The sequence below is a fragment of the Papilio xuthus genome, unplaced genomic scaffold, assembly GCF_000836235.2.
Source record: "Papilio xuthus unplaced genomic scaffold, Pxut_1.1 DF827777.1, whole genome shotgun sequence".
In the NCBI taxonomy this organism is placed as follows: domain Eukaryota; kingdom Metazoa; phylum Arthropoda; class Insecta; order Lepidoptera; family Papilionidae; genus Papilio; species Papilio xuthus.
Genome location: NW_013530872.1, coordinates 7,044,951 through 7,062,780, shown reverse-complemented (window position 1 = coordinate 7,062,780; position 17,830 = coordinate 7,044,951). Strand labels below are relative to the sequence as shown.

Here is a 17,830-nt window from a genome sequence, read left to right as displayed (position 1 = left end):
GTTGTGGTGTTATATATTAAAAATTGAAACTAATTGTAAACATAATTTTAATATTTACTTATTTATCTATAAGTAATTTTGCACTTTGAGGAAAATTGAAACCCATAACTTGTATTTGTATTAAAATATTTGCATATAACGTTTGTAAAAATAATTCTAGATATTTTAAGAAAAAACTCTTTATGTTTAAAGGTTATAATTAATGTTAGAAAGTTTTGGAAAATTTGAGTCATTGCCTATTGACTTTCATATGTCGTGGTCAAAATATGTATAAACGGTAATTTAAGCAAAGCCCACGCAGATCCTGCTTATGCAACGTGTATCCAATAATCTATGATAATTATAGTTTAGAGTTAAGTCAAACGTGAATTATTAATAACTTGATCCTTAGGTCATTTTGCGTGAATTAATTGTAGAAGCCCAAAGTCGTAGGCTAATGATTTATGAACAACCTGCTATTAACGCAACGACGGTTGTAAATTTTGCAAAATATTACATTATTGCATTATTTTACGATTTGCTCACCTTGTACTTCTAACAGTTAATTAAAATCTGATATTTTATGATGTTTCTTGTCGTTTAATATTACAAAAACTAATGAATATAATAACGGATAATATGTAAAATATTCATATATAAATATTGTAAAATAATCGCTTACTAGTACTTAAATCGGTACAACCTCATTATTGTGGGTCGTGAGAGCTTGTTCATAGAGACAAGCAAAAGGACGATATGAGTACGCTTGCATACTCCAACACTTAAATATGACATGGTGAATTGAAATGCATCTCATCATGATCAAAGTGCAATGCGGCTTGCAATTCTCAGATATTTATTAATATGACTCATAAGAGTTTGCGCATTTTAGCGTGTTCTTTTTTTAACCTTCGCAATTCCAGTTCTCTGTGTGATAAGCGGTTCTTTTAAGTGTAGTATCAAGAGAAACGCATTGTCATAAAAATATACAAAGTTGTCGAAAGCGAATAGTTTTAGCAAACTATTAGTATGTATTATAGTGGTTTTGATATTAATATGTGCCACCCTACTACAATTATATTTCTGTCTACTACAGTCTACTGATACTAAGGTCCTCAAGTCGTATATAGTAGTTGTTGATTGGTGTTTACGTTGTATTACAAGATTCAAACATAATAGCGGCTCGTGTGAATCCAAGCGTATGTCTCGTGCATAATTGAGGTACTATAAAATTGTAGATGTAGGTACCTGGAATCCAGTGTGGAGTTGAGCCGTTGCGAGCGTCGCAGCGGTGTGTTACGCACCGCGCTCACCGGCTCCTCCCAGCTGCCGCCCGCGGAACGGTGCTCATCTGAAACGTACATTTTCTTTATGTATTCATATACAAATAGACTAAAGTATTCTTCTGACATCAAGAGATACACATTTTAGTAACGATGAACCAACCAGAGTGTGGCAGTTAAACCATGTTTTTGAGTTATAGCACAGATAATTTTTAACAAATTAAAATCTTAAGTCTTCCATACTTATGAAATTGATACCTAAGATACGTTACATTTGGAAATTTATTTTAAGCTACAAAAGGACACAATAGATTCTTTTGAATAGAAGGTTTTTAACTTCAAATTAAATTATGACAAAACATATTTAACCTTATATTGGGTATTTTTAAACATATATTTTGTAATGACGTTGGAATGTGGCTGATGCTGGATGCATTCTCACGTGTTATTAACTACAAGCGCTCCGAGAAAATTACGAACTGAGGAATTTTTTTTTCTAGCATCTGTGTAATTGCGCAAAGATTTATGAAAACAAGACCGTGAAAAAGTTTTACTACTTCTTGCAATATCTATTCATTTAGCGTACAACAAAAATAAACAGCGTTGTGTCGGTACATATGGTTGTAGACATCAGGATACGAGTTGATTGGAAGAGCATTTGTGGCTCGTCGTATACTTAGAAGTAGTTAAATAAGTCAGCCAGACGCCAAGACTTTAAAATCTAATTTAGTACCACCGTTTTTTAATAGAATTAAAGGAATCATTGTTTAACTAATGCAATAAATTCATTCATTCATAGTCCAATAAATTGATAGATAAAATTTAATTAGCGTTCAACATTAACATAAACCTAATACTTTATCTGATATGGCGATGATGAAACAACTGAAACGGTATGAGACTGTGACAGTTGCTAAATCGGAACATTCAAATCGCAATTGAGAAACGCGCGCGACGGTCCAGCGCCCTTCACCGCATGCAAACATGCAACGCTTTCAGTAAAAACCGACTGGAATCTGAACATTGTTTATATAGTCATTTGGCACGAAAGATAAAACGAAATTTATTCGACGGCCTTAGTGTAAAATAAGCTAAGGCCGTAGTTACATTGACGTCGATTTGATTTTGCACAGACGCTATAATTTTACCTGACTGACTCAGGAAGGTATGTTTTTATATATCTGAGTTTGCATATAATTTCTAAACGACTGAACAGATTTGAAAAAGTGAAGTGACATTTGATTCGTAATTTCGTCCTGTCAGTTTTATCATTAAATAGGCTATATCACGAAATAAAAGTGCTTTGTATCCAATAATAGAAAAGATCTCTAACATTATTATTATTACTATCTTCCGTAAATATTTGTGTACTAATTATAAACCTGTTGAAGTTTTATCGCCTGCAAACAATTACTAAGAACAAGAGTTTGATCTAATTTCTTGGAGTAATTTAAGGAATGCTGATGTTTGATTTAAAAATAATCCATCATCACTTGTTGACAAGAATGCAGGTGACGTGCGAAATAGAACTAAAACGCAGAATAAAACAACTGAACTTTGGTTTTGGGGATTTTTTAAAAGAAAACTGAGGATTGTGAATTTAAGATGTCTTGTTTAGTCATTAACACAAGGTTATTAGACCTGAGGATGGAATCTGCGATTCTGTTTGTGTAAGTTAAACCTACAAAAATGTAACACAAGGATACTAAATCGGTTTTACAGTTCAAACGTCGACACTACTAATTTGCTTAAGATTTTACCTACAATTTCAGCAATAATCTGTCAGGCAACTGATTATTAAAATAAATTTACATTATCAATAACACGTTGCAGGCCTTTTGATTTATAAGCGATTGACCCAAAACTCATTCAGTGACTGACATGAACACTGGAAATTAGTTTATTCTATACGCATTTACGTTTGGCTTAAATCCAAACCACGCGCGACTGAACATTAAATCCAGAAAGGTTTCAATGCCTATCAGTCAATAAGTATTTATCTTATGAAATCCTTCGTAAAATTAAAGATTTTGATAGCAGAGAACATTTCTGTACGTACGTTTGTGAACCTTGTATCAAAGGTCAAGTCCAAAATTTAATAGAAAAAAAGTGTCACGAATTACATCATCGATAAGAATTCAAATATGCGGCGATCGCAAAACTAGCTACTAGAGCCATACAAATGCTATTAAAAATCAAAGTAATTTGGTGAACGTTGGTTACATATAAAAAGGCCCACACGCTGTGGCGCAAGCCGGCTTAATGGATGTTATCAATTACACTAGAAATGTCGTTCTATGAAATTGTGTAATATTGCTCTCAACAGAGAACAAATTAAGTGATTAGAGACCTTGAAGTCACGAGTGGGCGTCGAGGCGACCACGTTTCTGCATGGGATATCACACGATACACCAATTAAATTGGTACAAGCAATTTTAATCCTTACGACAATATAAAGACGTCATAATATCGCGTACAATACATTTGACTTTCAGTATACGGAATAACTTAAAATTATCAGGACCCAACCGCCAAAGAATACATACTTATTTTTCCTTTCTTTATCAATTTATGTTTGAACTTGGTTATTTTATCAGTCTTCTTGGATTGCTTCATATTTTTCACTATAAAACTTCACAATTCACTCAGAGCACTTAAAGAACATGGTAACGGTACATTTTAAAACACTAATCTTACTTTGTTGGTATCATATTACGTAGAACATGTTAATAGCACGTATAAATTAAATAATAATTATTATAAACACTGGCACATGTATACTCATCACAAAGTTGTAACGCACACTGACGCAAGCTAAGCTTCACAACGTATTTGATAATAATTTTCGTTGATTGTGTTGGTGTGACGGAGGACTAATATCAGGTTAATGACCCAAACAAAAACCAACCCATCCTCTGTATCCGAGTTTTATTTTTGCAAATTTATTTAAGTGATAAGCTCCCTTTTTTAAATAAGATACAATTAAAATACATTATAAGATGTTTCTTACTTCTTGATACTTGCTCTTTTAACAACACAATAAATTTTCGCATTTCTTAATTGCAAAGACAAACATTCATAAATTAGTTAATTGGCCATCTACAAAACTTAATATTATTGTAACAGAGAAGTAAATATAAGTATCATTAAGTTTCCAAACAAAAATAGATACAGAGGAGTACATTTTTTTTTGTCAATAAAGAAGCCAGGGCTATGGTAACTAGTCCTGTCTGATCTATTATTATTCTCAATAGATTCAAAATATTACAAACTCAGTAGATTGTAAACTGATATAAAACAACGTCTTGTATGAAATCGGTTGTATGAATATAGAAAATGTATGCTTTTAAGCATAATAATGATAGACAAAATGGCACAGAAGCGAACACTATTTTCGTGATCTAGGCAACTAAATGTGAGCCGATAACCTGATTAGATGGCGCAGTGAACTATCGCTGATAAAAGCGAAACAGGTCCATAATAAGAATCGATTTATGGGCGGTCAGTACCAGAGGCAATGATCACGGTACTGTATAACAAGATTCAAGCATCACGTCGGCTCGTGGTTAACTACAAGCGCATCACAGGTTTGTGCCAGTTAGGCTTATTGCATAGAATAACGCGCTTAGAGGTGTGCCCCGCACTTGCATTTCCTTACCGCTGGCCTAGGTTTATACCTTTTGCGTAGCACTACGAGCAAAATCGCGAGCGACCACAAAGTTTGAATGGCACTATATCAAAGCCAAAGAGATCACAGCTGCCGCCCGGCACGCCCCGTCAGTCATGCAACTATTGTTCCAACCAGAGGACAGTGACGCTCAAACTATTAGTTTATATCTTTTAAGCAGCTGTTTTTCGCAAACTCGTTCGAACAGAAAAAAAAGTTCAACTTGTCAACAAAAAATATTAGTAGGAATAAACGCAACCTAATTACTTTAGAAAACCGTAAGCAAAGGTTTAGAAAATTTCAGTATTTTTATATTTTCTTCTATTCGTATCTTCAAAGTAAAATTATATCGATAATAATCTTTTCAACTAAAGGATGCAGCGACTAAAAACCTGTGTATAACAAAATCTTTAAAATTATGGTTTATTCGCATCAACACTTAAACAAGCTTTATGCTGAGCTATAAAAACATTTCGGGCTTCTGATCGTGTAGTATTTTTAGTAACGACCATATAAAATTATTCACAAATATTTATCTGGTTTAACAACTTGTTTGAGAATCGTTATAGCAGATGTTATGATTCATACCACTATAATATAAATTGTAGATAAAGCTTGCAAATAGGGCGTTACGAGAACACAATCGTTCATATTTAAACGACTGACATAATTCCTTAAACGAATACAGTACATAAATGTGGACATGCATCTATATGTGTATCTTTGAACAGAATGAGAACATTTGAAACTATTAAAATTATCATTATGATCTTTATACGCCCTGGTGTCAACTTCTCCAAATTTCTTCCTCTTTAAATATACTAGTACGACATAGAATTAAGACGTTTCAATTGACGTTTGCTTTAGGCATACAGGTTTATTCTTTTTATAATAATAATGTTTTGAGGTTACAAAAGACAGCATTGGCCAAAAAAGACGAAATATCTGAGCGGGCGCAGATATTCTTTATTTCAAATATCTTGGCGGCTCAAACAATTTTAGGTTTAGCCGAGCATAACGAGATGCGGGGGGAGGCCAGTGAGCAGCACGATGACCTTCAGCCTCCAAGTTATTTGAAAAGTATTGTACATTACAAGTGAAATCTAGCTTAGATAATGCTTTTTCCAATTGCCTGAAACCGATTTAAAAATTAAATAGAAAACCTACAGGCAAGGAATTAAGACACGCGGGGAATTTCAAGAACACGTTATGCAAATGTAGGAATTCTAATGGAAATAACGTACAGAGGTCATCGAATTAACACAAACACATCGTCAATACGTCACGACGTTAAGTTTACAGAATTTGTCCTGACTAACGGTTGCCGGCAAACCGCAATGACTGAGAAGTGGAACTTTTGAGAAGTGGTTACGAAATTCCGGTTATTTTATTGTTTTTTATGTAATCATATTCTTTAACAAGTTCATGTTTTTGTTAAGAGTGAGGTTGATGAATGACAACATACAGTTAAGCTGATTGTTATTCTGTTGATACGAGGTCTTATTAAGGCAGCCAAAATCTTTACCTTCTATCGTAATTCACTATTCAATTCAGCTAAGAGCACACTTCCTAACGGTAGGTTTTTGAGACTTTAAAACATATTGCTGTCTCTTTTTGTTAATGATCAGGGACGACGATATGATTAACGCAAAGATTTAGGTCTCAGAAATAACGGTAAGTCACTTATGTTCTCTTACAAAGATTTCGTAAATTTGTAAATATTATATTTGCCTGTTTAATTACAATGGATTTGTAATTTTAGATTCCCATCACATAAGCTTGTATTTTGTTATAATGACGTATTGAAACTTACTCGACGCTGGGGACAAAGCAATAGTTTATCATAAGTAGTAACTGCTTGCACAATATGCCTGTTACTTTAAACAGCTATAGATTAGCAGCTGCCATCAATTATAGATTCGTTAGCACAACTAGTGGCAAGTGGATAAGGGCAATGGGCTGATAGGAATTGTTCAAATACGTTTGTTCAGTTGGTTAAGACCGTCACTTATAATATTGTCGCTTGCCTATTGCCACACACGAACAGTTGTACATATAACAAACTGCCCACTTCCTCGCGTTTAAATTAACCCTTACGAAATCGAATTGTTACCACATGAGTATTGAATATGGTCTTATATATCTAGACTTATCGCTAAACATATTAGCCTTGAAATAATGTAAACGTGATAAAATTTGCAGAAATCAACGCCTACTAAATTTAACCATAAACCTACACCATTGTGTAATCTCAAATAGATTAGCCAATGGTTCTGGATTCGTGACGAAATAACGGGTTGAATACTATGAGAGCTATGAAAAGATCTCATTTATGAAGACCTCCTCGTATCAACTTTAGTTACATGTGGGTATGCACAAATAACATAAGCGATTTTTTTATCTCTGACGAAGCCCATTCACCTATACAGATATTTTATGAAATTATCATATATCACATTTCACTTATATCAAATATCGTAATTTCTTGATAAAAATTGATCTCGAAATGGATTTAAGAGCTGTGATTCATAAAGTTAAGGACAAACAATAGTTGTGGTCGATAAGATAACGTTGTTACATATTTATTATAAGTATTTAATTAAAAGTACATATAGGTATTATTTAAATGATTTCTTTTAAATTTTAAATTATTAAAGAAATTTACATATGCTCAGGAATCGCTGAGTCGAAGCTTAATTTATATTATCAAATTATTACACTGTTATATAAATGTCTTTAATAATTATAAATCAACCTACCGACGTCTTTAGCGGGTTCCTCGTTCGCCGGACACAATTCAACTTTGTTAACGATAATAACAAAAGTAAACTGCATTGTCACACAGCACTGATATAACAATCGATTTCAAACAAAATTCGCTAAACTTTTTCACATCGCGTCCACAAATTATATAGCACATCGTTCACACGTGCATCACACATCACAGCCGGTTCAAAACTAACAAGGATCAACATAATTGCTAACTGACTCTGTCAATTGTCATAGCCTAACACCTAGGGGAAAGAGTTTTAATATTTGGCGCGCTTCCAGCCTGTTATAATTCATTGCACGCGGTTAATTGTAAGTGTAGTGCCCTGCCGCGTAAATTGAGAGCGTCGGCGCAACGGGGGAACATTCGACGACGAATATAAACTGTCCCTTCTATTCCTGGTAGAGTCGTCGAGCGAGGTAATTACATAGAACACTATTCAATTTCATATCCTTTAGGATACTATCCGTTGCATAACATCATAATAAAAACAAAATAAAATTACATCAACAGAATCCTCGTTGTCTTATAAAGATACGCTTTATTAAAAAATATATAAGAGTTTGGAGCAAGCAACGAGCAGCGGGAACACCGAGGTGTTTTGAGGAGAAAAATCCTGAGGAAGTTAATGTTGTCACTTTAAGATTAACGCACAAGTCTACGGCATACGTAAACATGTATTAGTAGCAGAAAAGGCGCCTCGGTGATAAGCGGTAGATGACCGTCCGGGAAGGAAGTTATACTGCCACTTACAAGTGAAATAAGTTGTCAACTGTAACTTATTCGTACTAACGTAACAGGTAGTGAGATCATCGTCTTACTGGCAATGCCAACGGTATTTTTATCGTAGATAACTTACGAAAATGGACTTGGCACGCACAGTCCGCCATCGTTGTTTTATTGACAATTGTTTTCTTAACAACATAAACCTACGAAACGGTCTTCAGTTTGAAACTTTACTCTAACATTTAATACTTGTGTATGACCACATATACATTTAATAGATATTGAAACTAATAATAAAAAACGAGGTTATTTCAAACGACATCATCTTTAACAGATGACGCGGGCTATAATTTATAGTTTTTTTAAAGTCGAAAACGACCGTGAAGGTAAATGCTATTCGTGTTAGCATATTGATTAGCATTAGTAAACACGTTTACAGCCAGCATTTATTTTCTAGTCTCGTAAAACATCTCAGAGCCTAGAAGTTACGTATTTTGAAATATGCAGTAAAAAGAAAGTTACGATGATGTAATATCTGATCTACAGTTTCATTTTAGTCGTAAAAAAAAGAATTAAAATTGAAGTTTCGCATTAATACTGTACGGTGCTAATAAACATGCATTGCACGAGACATTACTTCAGGCAGATGTTTGTATTACGAGTATTAGCGGGGGCAAATTGATAGCCGTTGACGCAGTGCTGGAGAGTAATCCAAAAATACACCGTACAAACGTACTAATGCAGACTTCGTGCCATTCTATTGGCGCAAAGCAGTTTGAACACGAGTCTACTACTATTATAACGCAATTTAATTAGAAATTAGCTGACTATTTCCTAGTTAAAGAAAAAAACTTACGTCCATTGCATTCAGAATGGAAGGCAGTAATCGAATCATTTCCATGTCCAAATATCTCTCCTGTTTCTTCCATATTCTTTTATTTTATCCATTAAAGTTTTTCAATCACCACAGACCACCACACTCTTCAATCACGATATTTTCTTTCTGATCACACGACTCTCCTATCATGTTATTGGAACAATGTTCACACTCAAAGCAGATTCATAACATCCCCAATAACCAGATTTGTTTATAATAACATCGTCTTAAATACACGAAATTAAAACTAACCAAAAGCATTCTAGTGAAGTAACAAAAGATAATAGACACAATTGACATTTATCAATAAGGCTAAATCCATATGAATACGAAAATTTCGAAAAGCAAATCAGCAGTAACCTTTGACTCGCTATTGAAAATAATAATGGTAGGGAAATGTCCTAATCGGAACAATGCACAATCGGGTTGGCGATCGCAGAGGCTGGTACTTTGCCCCGGTGACGTCGCAGACTGCCACAGGCCTTGAAATTATACTAGGCTTTCTCAATTTACCTATTATACAAAATGTTTTGACGCATTGGTTGCTTATACATTCAGGGTTGGACAATTCTGCATTTTCTTCTATACTAATTAAATTTGATTTTTTCAGTAAGAATTTTCGACGACGGAAGTAGAAATGGTTTAATTAATAACATAGAGTAACCTTCAAGAGATGCTTTTATCTCACGGCCAAGATTAATGTTATGTCTTCTTCATAAGTAAGATTAATATTATTATATAAATATTACATACATTTATTACAATTCTTTTTCTCTTTTTTAATTTGTCAAGGATATTTAGTTCTTGGCATGGACCAAAAAAAACTAGAAGCGCCACTCTTGTGAAAAGGTTTGTCGGTTAGTACGTTGTTTATAAGACCATCTGTCGATTCTGACGACTTGAGATTTTTTGCCATACCCTGATGTCAGTTATTATATCGAACAACGGAAGCAGTAGAGTAGAAGTAATAAAAAAAATGAAAAAATAGGCACAGAAATAGCTATCGTGTGAAATAAGGAGACTACACATGTCGGATACTGCACATAGGAATTACTATTTAAGAAACGCCATTTTATATTACGCAGAGTTTTACAGATATATAATTAAATTGAAATAAGCACTAATTTGGTACTGGCTGTTTTGAAATGATACGACAGAGGGAGATATGGGTTTTAATTTTTTTTATAAACAATCACACTTTCTAACTGTTCAAATTACCCTTAAATTCAACTTAACCATAAATTTCTTTTTACAACTTGTGTCAACCCTATAGTCTCTAATTTATCACCAACCTTGAGCTAATTTCAATAATGATAAATAATGAAAATAAAAAGTAGAATACAGTCAATGGTTATAGCAACGTTAAAGAGACCAACATTATTCTGCTGTAGTTTTTTAGGGTTAATAGTACAGTTATGAACCTTCCAACCTTTATGTGCAAACTTTCAACTTATAACCGATGTGTATGGGCATTTGCTACTTTTGTCTTTTAGATATACCAAGTGACCACTTAGTCGTTTGACGCCTTATGTTATAAAAAAATTGTTAAATTAACTTACATTTGATGAGCACGACAGAGTCGTGGGGCTCGCATTGGACCTGGGTGGCGTTCATGGTCAGCAGCCCTCCGCTGCCGACCCCGCCACCCGTACCGTTCGCCTCCCTACAAAAATAAAGAGTATTAACAACTAATAATAACAACAACATAGAATATAATTTACCTACTGTGAAGAATATTTATTCTCCATATGTTATTAAACACATTCCATTAAGTACTTCGGTTTTTCTCTATAAAACTGAATTAACCAGGCTAGTTATTAGCACTGAATGTGTTAATTAATTGAAAAATTTATAATATAATAATCGAAATTAAAATGGCTTAATACTAGTTGACATTTAATCAAAATGTGTGCTACATTGCATATCAATTAAAAACATGTGACTCTTATTTATTTAGGATTTCATCATAACTTGTTTAGACCTGTTTTTATTTCTATTTTAACTCATCCTCATGACCTTTAGTTTACGCATATTAGGTTGCATCCTTACAAAGCTATGAAGCCATACAAAATATTTTAAATTTATGTCAAGGGTATCTTAGACCCAATGTCAATATTTAAATAATTATCAAATGTAAACAATAAAGCCACACAGTTCATGTTAAATAAGTAGTAAGCAAAAAGACCTTTTCTCATAAAAACTTCAATTAAAATAACTAAGACGGAGAACAATCAATTGAAGAAAATGTATCAAATTATATCTTACTTTTCTAAATTGGTTATTTAGGCTACAATATAACAGAATAAAATGGTATAATTTAAAGTAAAGCTTAAGCAATTATAACATTTTCTTTAACATTAATTCAGCAAGAACAAATATTATTTTTTTTCCTCTTTAGGATAAAGAATATTTTCATTTATTTAGTTACCAATCTCTACACTTAAATATAAATGATTCAGTTACTTTATTTCATAAACTTTAGCAAACAATGTTTTTGATATGGGAAAGTAAAATACAATTTGCTTGACAATCAACAACTGACTACACAAACAAACATGATTGAATAAAAGTGATTATGTTGCAAATGTGTATCTAAAATCAAATGATTTTTTTTTGTTTTCATACAAAAATGTATATAAATTTACACTACTAGAAAACTTGTTTTAAAATATATTATACCGATTCTCCTATCAATAGACTGAAAAAATAGGGCCTACATATAACTCTGGGAAACAGTAAATTATTGCTATGTTTAAAAAAAATAATAAACAGGATACCAATAATGTTTTTATACAAGTGTTATAATATTACTAACTATTCTATTTAAGTATTTCATCTTGGCACAAAAGGAAAATGCAGTTAATGTTTAATGTACGCTAGGTTGAGAAACCAAATATTTTGATACTTTTTATCTGACAAGCTTTTATGAATGCTTTTAATGGAACACTAAAATGGGCCATGCCACAAACATGGAAGGGTGTCTATTTTTATACAAATTAAGCTGCAACATATGGCCTAATTGTAAAACAAAAAAATATTATGTTTACAAATTGTATGGTTCAATTTTTTAAATGCTAACAGTTGAAATATGCTCTCTCTATTATATAATTTATTTTGAGGTAGAAATGACCTTCACAGATTGTTATCGAAATTAATGCAACAAAAGCTGAAGAGAACCTACTATTTATTCTGAATATAATTGATAATTAGTTAATTGACTTTAAAAATTCTTTTACCTTTTTTAGTTTTTCTATCAATCAAAGTTAAGCCAAGGCATTTCATTCAGCAAATACCCATGAAATTGTAAAAATTACTTTTCACTAAAGCTTATTTGGACATACATGCTATAAATAAATAGCATCTATTGATTAAAACAACTTTAAAAAATTGCAATTAAATATTGTTTATTATAATCTATAATTCATTAATTAAAAACGGGGAAAATATATGACCATTTCTTTTACTATTATTTTATGTAATATAATAAAAAGGCTTAATGTCACTAATTTTTATGTTAATTTAATGATTACTTAATCATTCAGCTTGATAGTAATTCTGTTTTCTTACCACATTATTCATTAAATTTTTAGCAAAGATTTTACTATAAATATTAATAAAATTAGGTACCATATAATTGTAGGCAACATTAACAGCTATTTATATAACACTAATCCACCAAAAATACTCTTCAATATTGATTAAGAAATAGGTCAGTAAAGCTATTACACAATCAAAACAACTGTACAATCCAAGTTCCTAAAGAATCTCAACAAACAATATGTTTAATTTACTTAGAAATAAGGTAGCAACATGCCTCAGTCAGCTAACCGTTATAGGTATGGATGTGTACGACTCTGGGAATTTCACAAAAGATAAACATCACTTTACTTGACATCTGACACTTGATACTTGATTCTGGACACTAGTGAACACTGGTCAAGCTATAGTTGACATAGTTTTAGGTCAAAGTACGATGAACTTGAGCGCGCTTTACTCACCGTAAAATGCTTAATGCCGGCACTTGCCTCCCTGTGGAATGCGTGCAGGCAGGGCCCGCATTCGCTAGGAAAGCATTACCCACTGTTTTATGCACGATTCAAAAGTTTCCTTAACGGAAACCGGCTACGACAACAATCACTAATCACACTGCTAAGTCTACGTCTAATAATTTTGCAGGAACGTACAAAAATAGCACCAATCTCGTTTTATTCACAGGACAGACAAAAGGCACTGGTATCCAAGTAACACTATGAATAACGACACTGGAAACGTCCGAATGATTTTGCCTCTATTCAAATAATTTAACAATGACATTTGTGAATTATTTAGCACACGCGCATTTAACCTTGTCTTTGTTATTATGTTTATAAAACTAGAGAAAATAAGAAAGGAACGTCAATCGCACAACAATATCCGAAAAACACAAGTAAGCAAGACGAACGCGCAGCTGGCTAGCTGTCGCCTCTCGCTCGGCGGCGGCGGTGCGGGGTCGGGTCGAGCGGGTGTGGAACGGCGCCGGCACGCGGGTAGAGGGGACTGATCCAACTGCCCCGCTCGCCGCCTTCCCGTTCCCGCTTCGCATCGCAACTCATTTTCATTATTACATTACGTTCATTTTATTTTATTTCAAAGTTTTGAGCGTTCACAATCCCATTGCGACGAACTTTACGCTGGCGAAAATAACAGGTGGTTCAATATTTAAGTAGGTATATTTTCCATCACTTTGATGGGATCAAAAAAGAAAATGACACATATTTTCGTAAATGTCATTAAGTTTTGAATTTGCAGATAGATTCTCAAAAGCTCCATAGATATTACTATACAGTGAGCTTTTACATACATTTATATATTCAATACTACTGTTTTAAGCATTTTGATTGCAAAAGTAAAGAACTATCAGAGATATAAAATACTATGAATAATTCTGTTCAGGATTTTTAGGTATACCTAGTATACGCATTGGTTTACAACCTCAGGTAAACTCGTATAACGAGACATACCGATGATAATGCTCTCGCCTGCGTTGGCTTCAGCGATCATTGATACGGACTACGGAGGAACGAGTCTACTGGAACGCGGCGTGCGCGAATGTTAATACAAACAAGCAGCTGACTGGCATCGGACGACTGATGAAAGCCCGCGCACCATTCGCCTTCGGAAATCTCGGTGAATATTCTGTATTTTCAACAAAATCCATTTTCACACGACACACTTTCATTCAATTTTCGTGAAAGTGATCCATCGGAGGTTTACCGATGGCTACGTACTACGTTTCTCCATATCATTGTGAATAGTAGTAGGGACTTTTGCAGCCACCCCTGTAATTACGGCCACTTTGCCGGCAGATGAGTAAATGCTTGAGATTCTGGGTTGTGGGGAAAGTGAAGTGTTAATGCGACAACTTGATCATAGTGTATCGTCCACGAGTCGTGAACCGGGAAGGGTTTCGGCGAACACAGCATCTGACCTCGTGTTAAACAATTTTCTGAGTAATTGGCTATTATTTTAGCAACAAAATAACATTTGGCAAAAGTTAACAAGGGAGATTTTGAGCTAAAGATTATGATGTACCTGTTTACGACATGTTTTGTTTTTGACTTATAGATATTTTCTGTTTACTAAACGACCCATCTACTTTATTATATGAACAACCGGAAATGCGGTGCGGGTAGGGACCTTGAGAACAAATGATGCAGAACCGGAAATGTCTATTCCACAATATTTCGTGTTCTAATTTAGAGTTTTTATTGAAGTTCAAAAAGTGCGAGGGAATAAAATAAAACACAATTTTAGCTTGTAATTTGAAATAATGCAAGTACAATATGAGGTAAAATATTTTGCGTTAGTACCGTGTTCTGGACTGGGTACATTATACAGATTATATTAGACAGTTTGAATACGAATAGTATTCCAATGTTGTGTTTCACAATACCTTTATTTGCAGTTCAAACGGATGTCCTTTCTATTTTGGTCCAAGGATAAATGTGCACCGTACCTTGCATTGTTGGCATTCTTTACAATTTTCAAACTAGAAATTAACATTTCATAAACGCAAAAAATAAATCGTTATGACGGAAATTCTTCCCGATACCAAACGGTTTATTTAGCAAACTTCTTTATTAAGTAACAGATAATAGTTTTATTATTGTATAATAGTTAATTTTATCATTTAGGTCTAAGCTGAAGTAAGGAGATGTAAATACAATCATTCCTAATAGTCGAGTATAGGATAATGTTGTCATGATTTAACAGCGAAATAATTAATAAAAAATATTAAACTAATAACTGAATCCAATAATCGATTGCATTTAATTTCAAAAAACCATCTGAGTTTTGTTTAAAAGTAAATGAGGTCTTAAAAGGTCACTTTCATCTACCTGCGCAGTATCACACAAAAACAATTCGTTTGGACCTTACTCAGGTAAAGGTAGCAGGAACAGCTGTTCGAGTCTTCATTTAACTAATCTATCACCCTGTAGGTAACAGATGTATAGAATATAATAGCTGACCACATAAAAAGTAAGGAACAATTATTCTTTCAAGTTTAACAATTAGAAACACAATAGAATTAAAATGCAGTTTTTTGCAGTGTAAAAGGAAGTGAAATTTTGTATAAATTTTACGATACCAAATAACAAATACACTGGACTTAACTTTATGTATTTTTATAAATAAGCATCTAATTCCTAATACTAAATAATAGAAAAAAAATCATAACCTGGATGATATTTACATGTCAAAAGGCGCGTCAGTGTGGCTCCCTACAGAACGCGCCTCGCTCAAAATATCACTTCGTCCTGGCAACTTCCGCCGATTCATCGCGAACAACTCACCCATTGCTCATTGAGTTTTTGTCATACTCGTACATTCACTACTCTATGTTATGAATATTACAAACCAATTTATTGGTTATTAATCGTTATTAAGTAATCGTTTTTATTGCTATCTAAATTGTCACTTAAATGCAGTCATTATTTAAGTAAGTGTCAATTAATTTGGAATGAGTAGAGATAATTTTAGCTAGTTATTATCTTAATAAAAGATAATCTCAATCAATGAACGACCTGTTTGGGGTTAATCGTTTATACACATGTTATGCTTCGGTAGTATGTTTACATTTTACGGAATGCGTTTTGTTTTCGTCTTTTCATTGTCCAATCATAATAAGCATTCAGTATATTCATCGTGTGGGTTCTTGTCAATAAAGACAATGTATAATTTGTACAAATAGAGAACGAGGCAAGTAGATCCTATGACCAACCGTCGTTACCTTTACCTCTGGGTTCCATTAAATACATGCTGAAAGGTGTATTGCCATCTCTATAATTTCATTTAAAAAAACAGGGATAACTATATGTTTAGAAAAATTAGTTCGCAGTGGAAATGTACAATAACATAAATAATGTAAGGTTCCTAACTCGTTAGTTAGAAAATACCGCTTGTGATATTTAATTCAAAGAAACACGCGAACTCTGCAAAATGCGTGAATCACGCGAAATACACACAGTTGCTTGAATATTTTAGTCAAGATAGTGTGTATGGAATTCGAAATTTCGTAGCGATGAACTTTAGATTCCACGGAACGGCTGCCACTAAATAAAATTAAAAAGTTTAAATTATTATCTCGCTCAACTTTAAATCCTCAAAAAATTCGTTAGGTATTTAAGCTTATCAAAATAACTTTAACCAATGTGAGTAAACTCACATTGTAGGTACCAAGTAGATATTCATAGGCGTCGTCAAGAGAGTAAGGGGAGGTGTGGAGCGGGGGAGAGGCAACTGGCCTTTAAAATAAAAAAAAGAATGTTTACAATTCCCACCTCTTTAACACAGACACCATGTAAGCTAGGGCTTACACTTTCTATTCATAAACTTTTTTTGATTTACGTCCTTACGTCCTGTTCATTCATGATTTCCATGTTCAATGTAAATCGGCGGTACATTCAAACAATTTGAACCGGATACTTTCGAATCACTCAACCAATTAAAGGGGCATTAGCGAATTGAATAATATGTATCGGTCATAGGGTATTGTTATGGTTCGGGCTGACAGCACGGCCCATTTACTTCGCGTTATCAATCAGTAACGCCGGCGCTGCGGCCACAGGTCAATGCACTATGTTATTGTTGGTATAAGACGCCTTATCTTTTCACTTAAGCCGACTTTACATATACTAACTACACCTCATTCATAACAAAGATAACAGGGCACAATCTTCATAAGCTCTTAAAACATAACAGTAGGTGTTAACTACCACAGATTATCTAAAACTACGAGGATAATAATCTTTATCCGCTTTTTCTTGTAACTAATGTTTTGCTTTGTTTATAAGTGCTAGAAACGCAAAGCTTCTTTTACTATAACAGTGGAATTAAGATTATGAAATTTAATACTTAATTTTTAGGCATTTATATGCTTAGTTTGACAGCATGAAAAGCCTACTTGCTATATCTCCATGTCGAATAGACCGTTGCATCATTGTACTTATATATTATACTCATATATGTATATGTTTTAAAAACATTCA

At 33.5% G+C, this 17,830-nt stretch overlaps 1 protein-coding gene across 3 annotated transcripts in view; it reads right to left on the bottom strand.

Moving 5' to 3' along the window:
• LOC106115892 (rho guanine nucleotide exchange factor 10-like protein) overlaps positions 1-13,957 on the bottom strand; it is a 38,670-nt gene extending 24,713 nt beyond the window's left edge. The window contains exons 1-3 of one of the 3 annotated variants that reach the window (XM_013309525.1): positions 13,301-13,957; positions 10,862-10,965; positions 1,228-1,330 (exon numbers count right to left, since the gene is read on the bottom strand). In XM_013309525.1, the coding sequence (XP_013164979.1) occupies positions 1,228-1,330; positions 10,862-10,916 (158 nt within the window). In that variant the 5' untranslated portion in view covers positions 10,917-10,965; positions 13,301-13,957. Of the gene's footprint in view, positions 1-1,227; positions 1,331-3,808; positions 4,048-7,688; positions 7,898-10,861; positions 10,966-13,300 lie in introns of those variants that run through there. The other 2 variants (XM_013309523.1, XM_013309524.1) reach the window with 2 other exon arrangements.
• Positions 13,958-17,830: the final 3,873 nt, after the last annotated feature.